Here is a 12,749-nt window from a genome sequence, read left to right on the forward strand (position 1 = left end):
TGAAATTCTTCCTGCCAGTTGGTCAATTATGCTATCAATGCTTGTTATTATATTCTGAAATTTTTGAAGTGAGTTTTTCAGCTCTGTGAGCTCAGTTTGGTTCTTTCTTAAAAAGACAATTTTGTATTTCATCTCCTGTATTGTTTTATTGTATCCCTTAAATTCCCTGGATTGAATTTGGACCTCTCCTGAAGGTCAATTTTCTTTGTTCTTATCCGTATTTGAATTATATCACTTCAGCCATTTCAGCCTAGTTACAACTATTTTGGGGGAACTAGTGAGATCGTCTGGAGATAAGAAGACATTCTGGCTATTTGAGTTGTCAGAGTTCTTTAGCTGGTTCTTTCTCATCTTTCTGGGCTGATGTTCCTTTAATCTTTGAAGGTGCTGTCCTTTAGAGAGGGGTTTTGTGTTGTTGTTATTGCTTTTCTTTTATCTTCTTTTATGTTCTTGGGGGTTTGATTGTGGTATAAGGTGGGTTTAGTTGACTGGCTTTGTTTTTGATAGATTTTTGAGGGGGCTAAGGGTCAACTCACCCTTTCTGGAATGTGTGCTCAAACTCTGGGAGTCTGGTATTGAGCCCTTGGCTTTGTTCTCTGGCTCCTCAAACTTTGAAACCTGATGTACTGAAGGAGCCCAGGTGTTCCCAGACCACTAGCCATAGCACTACAAAGGGTGGTGCCACCCACAGCACTTCATCAAGCACTGGCAGCAGAATCCATGCACATTCTCACATGCCAGCAGAAGTGGGGATGTGGGAATTGGCAGGGCAGGGAGGTACATGGTAGTCAGCTGAGGAGGGGAGCTAGGTGGCTTGGGGCTGCCAGCATCCATATGGGCATTGACAGCAGTGGTGGTGGTAGCACAGGGAGTGGGAGAGGAGGAGTGGGGAGATGGATGGGGCCACTGGCATCCCTGTGTGCCTTGGCATCCACCGAGGTGTCACTACAGGGGTGGGGCACTGTAGGCACAGATACAGCAATCTCCCTGCATGTGATCACACCTGCAGCAGTGGCAGGGCAGGGGGCAGGGTCACTGGTGTCCATGCTCCTGTTCAGGCTGGCAACAGCAGCACAGAGAAGCAGCATCGATGGGATGGTACTGTGCTCATGTTGGCAGCAATGACACGGTGGGCTGCATATGCACCCATGTGCCAGTGGGGAAGGGGAAGGCAGATTTGCCGATACATACACAGGATAGCAAAACAATAGCGGGGGTGGCATGGGTTAATGCATGCTTGTAGAGTGTCATGGGACAGGCTGCAGTGGAAAGAGGGCAGACACGGGCTGGTATGTGGTAGAGGGGGCCTCTCTGCTGGAACTCGCCTTTGGTCAGGCATGGTCTGCCAGTACAGGGGCCATGATGTGGGCCCTGGGAGGCACAACAATTGGGCTTCTGAGGCTGCACTGTAAGCAGCTATGGCCAGGCGGGAGCCCTCAGAGAGGCCACCAGACAGAAGAGTGCTTAGGTTAAACTGGCCTCATCTAACAGGCAACATCACCTTGCTCTGTCCAGGTCTGAAAGTTCCCCTAAGGTGTCCCTGGCTATGCTCCACTGTAGAGGTTGCTGGACCAAACTTCCAGGCTCCACACAGTCTGGAGTTCTGCCTCTACCACCTCTCTAAGCAGCTCTCCCTGCCAGCGTGAGTGTCTGTGTGGGCTGTGGGGTCTCCTGCTGCCAGGATTCCAGAGGCCCATGGCCAGAGCAGGTTACTCCTCACCTGTTCAACTCACACCTTTCCCAAGAGTCTTTGGGGGCCAGGAACAAGTCCTCATGTGCTGTAATCCTATGTACGGTTCTCAGCTTTCTCTTTGCTCAGCCCAGCATTTGTCCTCTTCCTCCATCTACTCTCAGTGCTCTCCTTTCAAGGATCTGTGCAGAGTGCATTGGTCTTCTTGGTCTCCCAGTTCTGTGGTGGCAGATATTCCTCCTAGCTGATCTAATCGGCCATCTTGCCTCCATCTCTTCAGTTCCCTTTTTGGAAGTCACTGGAAGTCAAATTTATTTGGTATAATACAGTCATTCTTGTCTTCCAGCACTTACTTTGCACGGTTTAATTTTTAATCACATATACTTTTTTATTGTGTGTTTTGTTTAAAGCATATCTCTTGTGAACAGCATATAATTGATACTTTTTTTTATTCATTATGAAAATATTTTAGTTGGAGTGTTTAATTTGATAAAATTTAAAGTAGCTAACAATGCACTTAACTTAGTTCCACCATTTTACAATTGATTTTCTTCAGGCTTCTTGTTTGCTGTTTCTTCTGTGCTTTGAGAGGAATTGAATATTTAAAATTCTATTTAATTTATCTTTGGACTTTATAGCCCTATGTCTTCGTATTATATCATTATGGTTTCTCTCTCTCTCTCTCTCTCTCTCAATATATATATATATATATATATATATATATATCTCCATAAGTTTGCCTAATCTATTTATAATTAATGTTGTGGTACTTAATGAAAAATATAAAAACCTTTTAACCACAAAGAGTTATCTACCTGGTCTTATCTCTGTATATATGTATGTATACACAATCACACACACATACACACACACATATATATATATACACACACACACAGATATATTTCTATATTTACATGTAGATATATATATTTATATAAAATAAGTATCTATAAATGTAAATATATATCTATATTTTATATATATGTGTGTGTGCATATATATACATACATATTCTACATGCTTACCATTAGGCGGTGCTATGATTTTTTGCTTTAAACAATTTTTAAAAACCTTAAAGTTCATAAAACTTGGTAAAACCAAAAGATCTCCTTAGTAGCACCAGACAACCTTAAGTGGGTGATTGACAAAACCCTTTATGGCACAACACACTCCACTTAGGACCAGTTGGTTGCACTGTTGAGTAAAAATTATAGGGAAACTTTTTTGAGACAGTAGTGGGCATTACTGTCACCTACCTTCCTTTTAAATGCTGTAACTCTGGAAAGCATATAAAAGTGAGGTATATAGAACCTATAAACACCTCTAAATGGATTTTTATAATTGATTCTCATATATATTTTGATTATATCCTAGTAACAGTAAGTTTATTTTTGCATGGTTTGAAACATTCAACAATCAGAATGCTATGTGACTCACAGAGTCTGAAAGTTATTGTTTTTATTTTCTCTGCCTGGGGGATTCCAAATATCTATCTGGTGTTTTTAAAAGGCAATTTATGAATTTTTTAATAAAACATGCATGGACAAAGTTTACTCTTTGCTCAGAAATTGTATGATCCTCATTAACCCCTATACCAAAACTCTGATGTCAGCATGGTTATACGTCTTGGTTGGCTGTTTTCAGCCATATTTAGCTATTCAAGTATGGGGGTAATGCAAAATGGGCAAAGAGTTGCCTTTAACTACAGGATTTAATTTTATGACAAATATTACAATGGAAAAAGTGGAACAGAATAAACTTTTATCATTAAAATGGCTTTAATGACAGGCCATAAAAATAAGCTACATAATGAAGAATGAATACAAAAAATATTTATATTGAATGGCTTATTACTATAATTGCAAGATAAAAGGAAGTGAGTCAGAAACATAAGAGGTGATGATCAAAGAATGAGGGCAGGGAATTAGAATTACAGCTTCTAAGGCAATTCAGTTATTGATAATGACAAACCAGGTGTGACCAGCAAAATGAATGAATAGGCCGGTGGGAAAGAAAATTGAAGGAGAGACTATCAAGTAACTAAAAAACCACATAATTAGAATGATTATCTCTGATGATATGGAAATCACCAAAAAATAAAACAGGAATAATATTTCTGCAAAAAAGTAATACTCAGAGAAAATTTCAGAAATAGCATATTTTGCTGTTAAGTGGAAATTGTAGAGGCCACGGTGAATTTAAGGATTGGGAAGGAGTGAGAAATTGGAACTATATTGGTGATACAGTGCTGATGTAGATACACTGTGGTAGAAAGAATTATAAACAAGAATAGAAAACATAGGCTACTTCTGTTGCCAAGGCAGGTGCGTGCGATGTCTCCATGAGTGCTGGGGAAGAGGGATGGTAGGGGTCAGCTAACGGAGGTGAGTGGGGTGCAGGGAAGTTTTTCTTATTTAGGTTCTTCGAACTCTTGCTATTGGATGATACTCCTGCCCACTCAGTTGTCATGAGTCATTAATCTGGATACCATTTCCTTCTATTAACATCTTCGTGACATTCCCCTTCGACCATATATATTTGTGCTCTTCAAAACAGAGAAATAATATTTTTGTTTGGTTTTTATTTAATCTCCATGCTATCACACTATTTATCAACAAATTTTACACATCTAGTGACAAACAAATGCTGAATTAAATGTGGCATTTCTGGAATGGATTACCAAATTGATACATGTGAAAAGATGAATGAGACACTTTTGTTTTAGTAAAGCAGCTATCAAAAATGAGGGGGATCTACACAGGGTAATAGAGGAAAGGGTATCTAAATCACTCACTTTCCCATCCTCTTTGAATAAATAGTGGTGGAAACCGATGCTGCTGTTTCACCTGCTCAGTGACATTTCTGCACACACGTCACACCAAAAATAACGTAAGCCACTTAGTTCAGACTCAGAAAGTTAGCAGTGGTGTGAGTCCAAAGATGGTATCCATTCCCAATAACACCAGGAAAATTGTGTTATTTAACAGGTAACATATAATTCAAGAATGTATCTAGTAATGAAAGAAATGTTAAATTACTTATATAAGCCTTTTAAAATATTAAAAACTAGGCTCAATAAAATATTAAAAACTAGACTCAAAAACCACTTACCATAAAGAACATTTAATATAATAGGAAAGTAAAACGTGTAGAAATGGCCAAATAACCAGAGTTCAGAGATATAGTTCAACCTTGGGTGCTGTTTTGCATACATGGGCCTGCTGTGATAAGGTGAAATTGGAAGCTGGAAGGCTGTATGGCAGAATGTGTTTTCTGAAATACTTTTTTTCTCACTCTGGCAGATGTTTCATATTTTAAGAATATGATTATTTTGTCATATTCTCTCCAATGTAAGAAATAAATGTCTGGAGTAACACAGTTAAAATATGTAACGCTGGACTCTAATACTATTTCTCTATGGTTTGGCAGTACAGTCTTATATCCATGAAAAGAAAACAGACTCTTCCTAATTCTACAGGATATTAAGTGCATTAATCTGAACAATACAACTTGCATTACAGTTTATGTCCTCACAAGAAATATTCTAACATATTTCCTAAAATTTTTATATTTATCATGCTTCTTTTTGGTTTTCCTCTACTTGCTCAGAGTAAGAAGAAATGAAATGAAAGGCTATTTTAATAACTAATATTTAGAACGTATCTACCATGCAGTATTTTAATTTTTGCTATTATTATCCCTAGACATGGGTGAGTGAAATTAAGCTTTCTTAAATTGCATACATTGAGGAAGACAAAGGAGTCATTCCAGAAATTAAAAAAAAAAAAATTGTTACTAGAATAAGATTTCCATGAATGCAAAGCAACAGATGTATACTAAACAAATAACTTCTATCTTATGCAGACACAGCTTTCAAATACTACATAAAATGTTGTTCAAAAACAATTAAGTGTATCTACAAATATTTGAAAGCAGGAAACAGATATGTTTACAATATACATTTGCTTCTGTTTCTTAGGCAAGATAAGATATTCTACCTTCAAAATCACCCTCACCATTCACAGTGACTATACATATGAGGAACTCTGCGTCAGTCATTGAATTACAGTTGCAATTTTAACAAGTGTTCCCTTTTGCATATTATAACGCATATTAGCTGCCATCTGTGCTTGATAAGACAGCTTGACCAGTGGTCACAGGATGATCCCTGACCTCTGTCACCAATTGTCTATGCATGGCTGCCTCTACATCAAAGTTCATGAGCAAAAGCAATGGTGAGTAGCCCACAGCCATTATAGACAGATATGGGTGAGTACCAAAGTTAAATGAATATGACTTCTTAATATTACTTTCAAAAACAATGTAGTAGAAATCCATGGGTGCCAAATGTATTAGAAATTTAAAGCCAGATTAGCAAACTTACATGTATTGATAATAAACTGTATGCTGATTGCTTCAATCATTTTCACAAGAATATGGGCTTCTGTTTTGATAAGAAATATTAAGGAAATTGAATTAAGATTTATAATAAACACGTATCTTTAAAATGCCTTTACTGGGGCACCTAATGATTTATAATTATTTATTGTCAAACATAAAGGACATATAATGGAAGTTATTAATTGAAGTGGGGACAATGTTAATTGTTTCTTGTGAAACTTAAATAATATTAAATCAGTGAAAATAATCATTTTGGTGTATTTTCAATAATACAGTAAAGTTTTGAAGCAAGTAGAAGATTTAGGCTTTGAATATTTACCAAGATTATTTCCTTCATGAAAGTAAGTTTTATATGTACTAACATTGCAACTATGGAATGCAAACAATACAGAAAACTCTTCAATAAAATAAGACGTAAAAATACCTCTACTTCACTGATTCTGTAACATTGATCAGCTCTCACTATTTTCAATACATAGTTGATTTCACAAATGATTTTCTTTTTGTTTATTCAAAATCATTTAAATCATGCTTCAGTTTAGAGCTAAACTTGCTGTCTTTTCAGTTTACTGTGTGTCCTTTCAACTCATTTTATTTGTTCCTTTGTGTTTCAGAGAAACATTCTTTATAGCATTTTATAGAAGCTTCCAAACAATTCACTAAATTTATGCATGGATCCTGCCTTGGATAATTTTCAGACACCGTGCTGCCTTTGGATGTCATTCCCTTTGTCTTCATACAATGCTTTTTCCTTAAAGCCTATCATTTTTCTAACGAAGCATCGTCTGTACAAAATTGTTATTTATGTTATCTGTGTACCTCATTTTCATCTTGTTATAAGTGCCCCTTCTAAGATATTCCCAGAGAGCAGATGGGTATGCAGTTCTCACTTCCAATGGCTTCACTCATAGGAGAATTGCTCTCTGCACTGATAGAATTGCTGTCTTTGAATTGATTTAACAAAATAATTACATAGTTGAACATGTCTGAAAAATAAATGTGTAATAATTTTATTGTCATCATAAATACCTTCTGCTCATTCAGGGAACTGGGAGTTAAGGAAGAAAAAAATACCTTCTCCTCCTATTTCTCCTCCTCCTTTTCTCCTCCTTCCTCTTTTTTCAAAAGCTCTGTTTCAAAAGAGATGTGATATCTAGAGGGACTACAAGTCAGGTCGAGTGTTTTCTTTTTCCATTCATCTGTCCTATTGTTGGGGAATGTGCTCTAACATATTGATTGGTTAACAGCATATGCTTTGGACTTCTACCACAGTTTTGTTTTTTTTCCCAGGTTTCACCACTCACTAGCTATTGACATTGATCATATTACCTAGTCTAAGTCTCAGATTTTAAATCTATAACACTAGAATTTTTCACACCATTATGCATATATGAAAATAAAATGAGATAAATTATGAAAATTATTGTCAAGAGCCTAGATTACAGTAAGTTCTTCATAATTTTTAAATATAATTAAATTACCTAACAATCATTATTTTATTGCTTTGAAAATCCTGGCCTTGCATTTTGTCTCTCTCCTTTTTAACTGTTCTTATATTTTAATCTGTTATTACAAGTATTTAGCAGAAATAAAGCAATACATAAATAATAATTTCTAATTCAAATTATCACAAAGGCACAAAATGCTAAAATAAAATTTTGCAGGAATATTTGACATGGAAAAAATTTTCATTATATATTTGCCTTCAAAGAATTAATATATCAAACTATGTGCTGCATAAAAAGGACTAGAAGTCAGTGCAATGTCTAAATATCTATTATGCTATTTCTACTTACATTAGTGAAATTATATGTGGCATATAAATTAAAATTCTATACCAATAGAAAGTATTCATTTACATATACAGATTTGTAGCATTTGTGTGACCTGATGAACAAAATATTTTATAAATATCTGTATTTTTCTTCATATTCCAAGACTTATGACTAATCTCACCTGGTTTCTTCCTACATCTCTGATTACTTCCTTTATCTCTTTTCAAGGTTCTCATTCTCAGCATGTCAAATAAATGTGAACATTTACAAAGCTTGGTTTTAGTTCTCATTCTGTGTCTCTCCTAAGGCTATCATTTCATCTCATAGTTTAAATAACTATCTATGTGTTGAAGACTACTAAAAACTTTATAGCTACCCAATATTGCTCTGCTAAGTGTCCAATATTTTCCACCAATAACCCAATGGAATAATGATAATAATCTCATAATTAAGAAGTCTTGCTTTGAATTCTTCATCTCATCACTATGGAACTGAAGGTCTTGGATACATACCAATAGATCAAATAGATTAGTGATGATATCAAAATTTTAGGGGGAAACCTACAGGCTGAGATGGAGTAGAACCTGCTCAATTTCCCAAAATTCTCATTTGGGACCGTGCTCATATCACAGACTGTAACAATTGTTTCTTCATTTATTTTATTACATTTTTTAGAGACAAAGGTTTCTCTATGCTGCCCATACTGGCCTCAAGCTCATGAGCTCAAGCGATTCTACCACCTCAGCCTCCCAAGTAGCTGGGACTGCAGGTGTGTACCCCCACGCCTGGCTAATAAAAAAAAATGCAGAGAAAATATTCAAAGGCCATTAAAAATGTTGATATATTTTTATTTAAAAAATACAGAACATGTCAAAACTTCTGTGTTGATCAGTAGTGGGTTCTCACCTGTGACTATCCACTGCATGCAAGCCTGGACAACATAGTGAGACCCCATCTCTTAAAAAAAAGGAAAGAAATAAAAATAAATGAAAGCTTTTACTTGAAAATTAGCTTAAAAATAAATGATAAATTAGAAATATATTTTAGCTACAGCAAAAATAAAAGGCTAATCTCCTTTATATCTAAAAATATTATAGAAATGAAAAAGAAAAAATACAATATGTAAAGCGAAGGGAATAAAAATGACTCTCAATCATATGAAACATGCTTAACCTTACTGAAAAGAGAAATGCAAATTAAAACTATCTTGCTTTTCTCACTAATCGCTTTGGCAATGGTGAGGCTATGGTGAAGTGAAGCCTTCATCTGGTACTACTTAAAATGCAACATATTTTTGAGAAGTAGAAAGAAGCTTTGAGAGCATTGTGCAGATGAGCAGGTTGCAAAACCTCAACTGCAGCAAGATGGTCAGATGTAGAGACCAGTTTATCTGCCCAGTAATCCTATTCAAGGGCCAGAAAATTTGACAGGTCAGCCTCTGGCTGAACAGAGGCAGCTGCATGAATCCACTGGCTACAACTGTATTTTTTAAAGGATGCCAACGCTTCCTGGACAGATGCGGTGGACTTCATAGAAGAGGAATATGCTTTTTGAAGTGTCCATACACATCTTTTTCAGGAGATTAGAGGCTGTGACATCAAGCTGCTTCAATACCTATCAGTCAAATACATCTGTGACCTGATGGTAGAGAATAGAAAGCAAAGCTTTCTATTGAATGTGACGTCCTCTGAGGTGGACAAAGCCCAGTTCTATGCCAACTTCACTCTGCTCTGCATCCTACATCTGGGCTGTGAATTTTTCAAGGAATACACGGATTGAAATGACATGGCTGAAAGGCAGATTTTTAACTGGAAGCAGGATGTTAAGTCCCCATTGAGCACATCTGACTCATAGACTCACTCTCTGAACATTCACTGGAACCAGTATCAGTGGAACCAGTATCAGCAGGTGGGACCTGCTGCATCAAATACAAAACTATCCCCAACTGCTGATTTCCATAGTTAACAGCAACTATGAAAGCAAGCTGCTGGTATCTCAGTCTGGGATCAAATCCCTCTTTTCTACACCTTTCTTTGTGGGCTGATGGGCTCATCCACACATTCCTTAATCCTGCTGAGATCCTCCACCTCCCCACGGCCTATTCCCAGTTCCTCTTTGGGCACATGATGGTAGATAGGCTCAGCAAAGGAGGGGAGATTTTTTCTGCTTCAGTTTTTGAAGCATATTATCTCCTAGGAGTTCTCTGCCCTGAAGACACACAGGTGACAATTTGTCAGGCTGGGATGCAGGCTTCACCATGGAGGATATCTGTGTGCTGAGATGAAGGGATCTCAGCCTTGGCAGTGAATTTTCTCCCTGGTCATGGAGAGCCCCAGGCGTCACTGAGAGCTTCACCTGTGAGATTGTGGAGCAAGAAGGATCACAGACTCGGGCAGCTTGGAGAAGAGTCACTTGTTCTCTCCATAAAGTATACTCTGGAAATGACTGCAGCCCTCGGACATGATGTGCCTTTTCAACAGAGGCTGCAAAAACCCAGTCTTCAAGCTCCTCATTGTTGAACCTTTGTAACAACTTTTTCAAAATTGGTGGTGTCCTCTGGAAGTCCCGAGAGGAAGACTTGTAGCCCTGAGTTATCAGGGGGCTTAGCCGCAAGAGTGTACCTAGCTTTATTGGCCACACACAGCAGCACAGATCCCAGTCCCTCTGACGCCACTGGGACCTGCTGGAGCAATTTTCCTGCAGTGTTATCTCCAGGGCACCACCAGCAGCACCTGCTGAAGCAGCCAGTCCAAGATAGTTTTCTACTCCTTGCTAAGATGAGCCCTGAACTGACTGAAAGCCATGCCTAGCTAAAGGTTATTTCAAGCTCAGGAGAAATCGCTTCACTCCTCCCTCTCCATCATACATCTGGCAGCCCGCAAATTCATCAGGACCAAGGACAGGATTGCCGAACCCCTGACCTGTTGCTAGTGACAGTGGTCTCCTTTTGTCACTGCCTCCACCTACCCCAATCTTTGCTAGGATTCCCCAATTCTCAAAACTGTGTGAGGTTTCCCATGGCCCTGTGGAGGGCATGACTTCACAAAAGATATTTTTCAGCACTAATAGAAACAACTATCGAACCCAAAAAAGACATGGCAGAACTTTAAGTGCATATTACTAACTGAAGTAAGCCTATATGAAAAGGCTATAGACTGTATGATTCCAACTTCATGACATTCTGAAAAGGGTACAATTATTGAGGCAGTAAAAACATCAGTGGTTGCCAAAAGCTGTAGGGGGAAAGGCAAAGGGAGAATGAACAGGCCCAGCAGAGGATTTTTAAGGCAGTGAAACTATTCAGTATGATGCTCTAATAGGGGATATTTGTTATTATAAATTTGTCTAACTCCATGGTATTATAACACCCCAAGGTGAGCTATGAACTTTGAGTCATTTTGATGTGAACTAATGAATCTTAAGGTAAACTATGAACTTTGGGTCCTTTGGATGTGCTAATATAGGTTCATCAATTATAACAAATGGATTTTTCTAGAGAGAGGATGTTGATACTGGGAAAGGCTGATACTTTATATGGGGCAAGGAGTACATGAGAAATCTCTGTTCACATTATCTCAATTTTTTGGTGAACCTAAAATTACTTTAAAAAGTGAAGTCTATAAAAATGTATATATTTCAATCCATATAGAAAAGAAATGGACAATCTTTAACAAAAATGACAGAAGTATTTACTCTTCTGTCCAGCAATATCACATCTCAGAATCTATAGAAGAGATACTTCATCATCAAATGTATGAAGTATATATGCATGATTTTATTTCTAATGTGATATTAATTTAAATAGGAAAAATATGGAAACAAGCTGAGTCTTATTATAGAGGATTGGCTGCATAAACTAGGGTACATACACAATAGAAGTATTATGGAGAAATTAGAAAGAAATGAATGATGATGTCTATATATTAGTATTTATAGATCTTTAAGATAAATTGTTAATGAAAAAACAAAGTGCTGAATAGCGGACCTTGTTTGCTTTTTTTTGTAAAAATGTGTGGAGAAAATAAGTGTCTCCTTGTACACATACATTTGCAGCAGTAAGCAAAGAACTAATAAAGATAACACCTACGTCGTGTTGGGGAAAATGGAGCGAGGAAGGAAAGACTTAAAAGGATACACCATGGCCAAAGTTTTTATAAAGGATAATGTATATTTTTTATAAAAATTGATTTAAAGAGGCCGGGCCTACCGCGGGAGCGTAGAGTAGGCCGTGCATTCCGTTCCAAGGCCTCTGTGTGCCCGCGGAGTAGCCACCATGAGTAAAGCTCACCCTCCCGAGTTGAAAAAATTTATGGACAAGAAGTTATCGTTGAAATTAAATGGTGGCAGACATGTCCAAGGAATATTGCGGGGATTTGATCCCTTTATGAATCTTGTGATAGATGAATGTGTGGAGATGGCAACTAGCGGACAACAGAACAATATTGGAATGGTGGTAATACGAGGAAATAGTATCATCATGTTAGAAGCCTTGGAACGAGTATAAATAATGGCTGTTCAGCGGAGAAACCCATGTCCTCTCTCCATAGGGCCTATTTTACTATGATGTAAAAATTAGATCATGTACATTTTCATATTAGACTTTTTGTTAAATAAACTTTTGTAATAATCAAAAAAAAAATTGATTTAAAGAAATAAAATATAAAAGATGTAGGTATAGTCATATGAATTTACTTGACTAAAGATACAAGCTTGTTTTATTTATTAACATAAAGTTCATAGGTTTATAATAAGGTCAAAAAAGAGGAATTTAGAAGAGCCTTTGTCACCATTTGAGGTGGCCATTAAAACACTTCTAAATTTAGAATTAAAGGTAAAATTAAAGCATTTACCTTGTCTTTCCAAAGAACAACATTTCGATA

General features: G+C 37.1%; 1 protein-coding gene and 1 pseudogene across 1 annotated transcript; both read left to right on the forward strand.

Annotated features, from left to right (window-relative positions):
• Positions 1 to 1,418: 1,418 nt before the first annotated feature.
• LOC105726061 (myotubularin-related protein 14-like) lies at positions 1,419 to 10,333 on the forward strand (annotated as a pseudogene).
• A 1,742-nt stretch (positions 10,334 to 12,075) lies between these two features.
• LOC135276029 (small nuclear ribonucleoprotein G) lies at positions 12,076 to 12,500 on the forward strand. The gene has a single exon (XM_064378954.1). It carries the CDS (start codon positions 12,143 to 12,145, stop codon positions 12,371 to 12,373), a length of 231 nt encoding a protein of 76 aa, XP_064235024.1. The 5' UTR covers positions 12,076 to 12,142; the 3' UTR covers positions 12,374 to 12,500.
• The last annotated feature ends 249 nt before the right edge of the window (positions 12,501 to 12,749 follow it).

This window comes from Aotus nancymaae, unplaced genomic scaffold (genome assembly GCF_030222135.1).
Source record: "Aotus nancymaae isolate 86718 unplaced genomic scaffold, 86718_ANA_hifiasm-v0.15.2.pri h1tg000020l, whole genome shotgun sequence".
NCBI lineage: Eukaryota > Metazoa > Chordata > Mammalia > Primates > Aotidae > Aotus > Aotus nancymaae.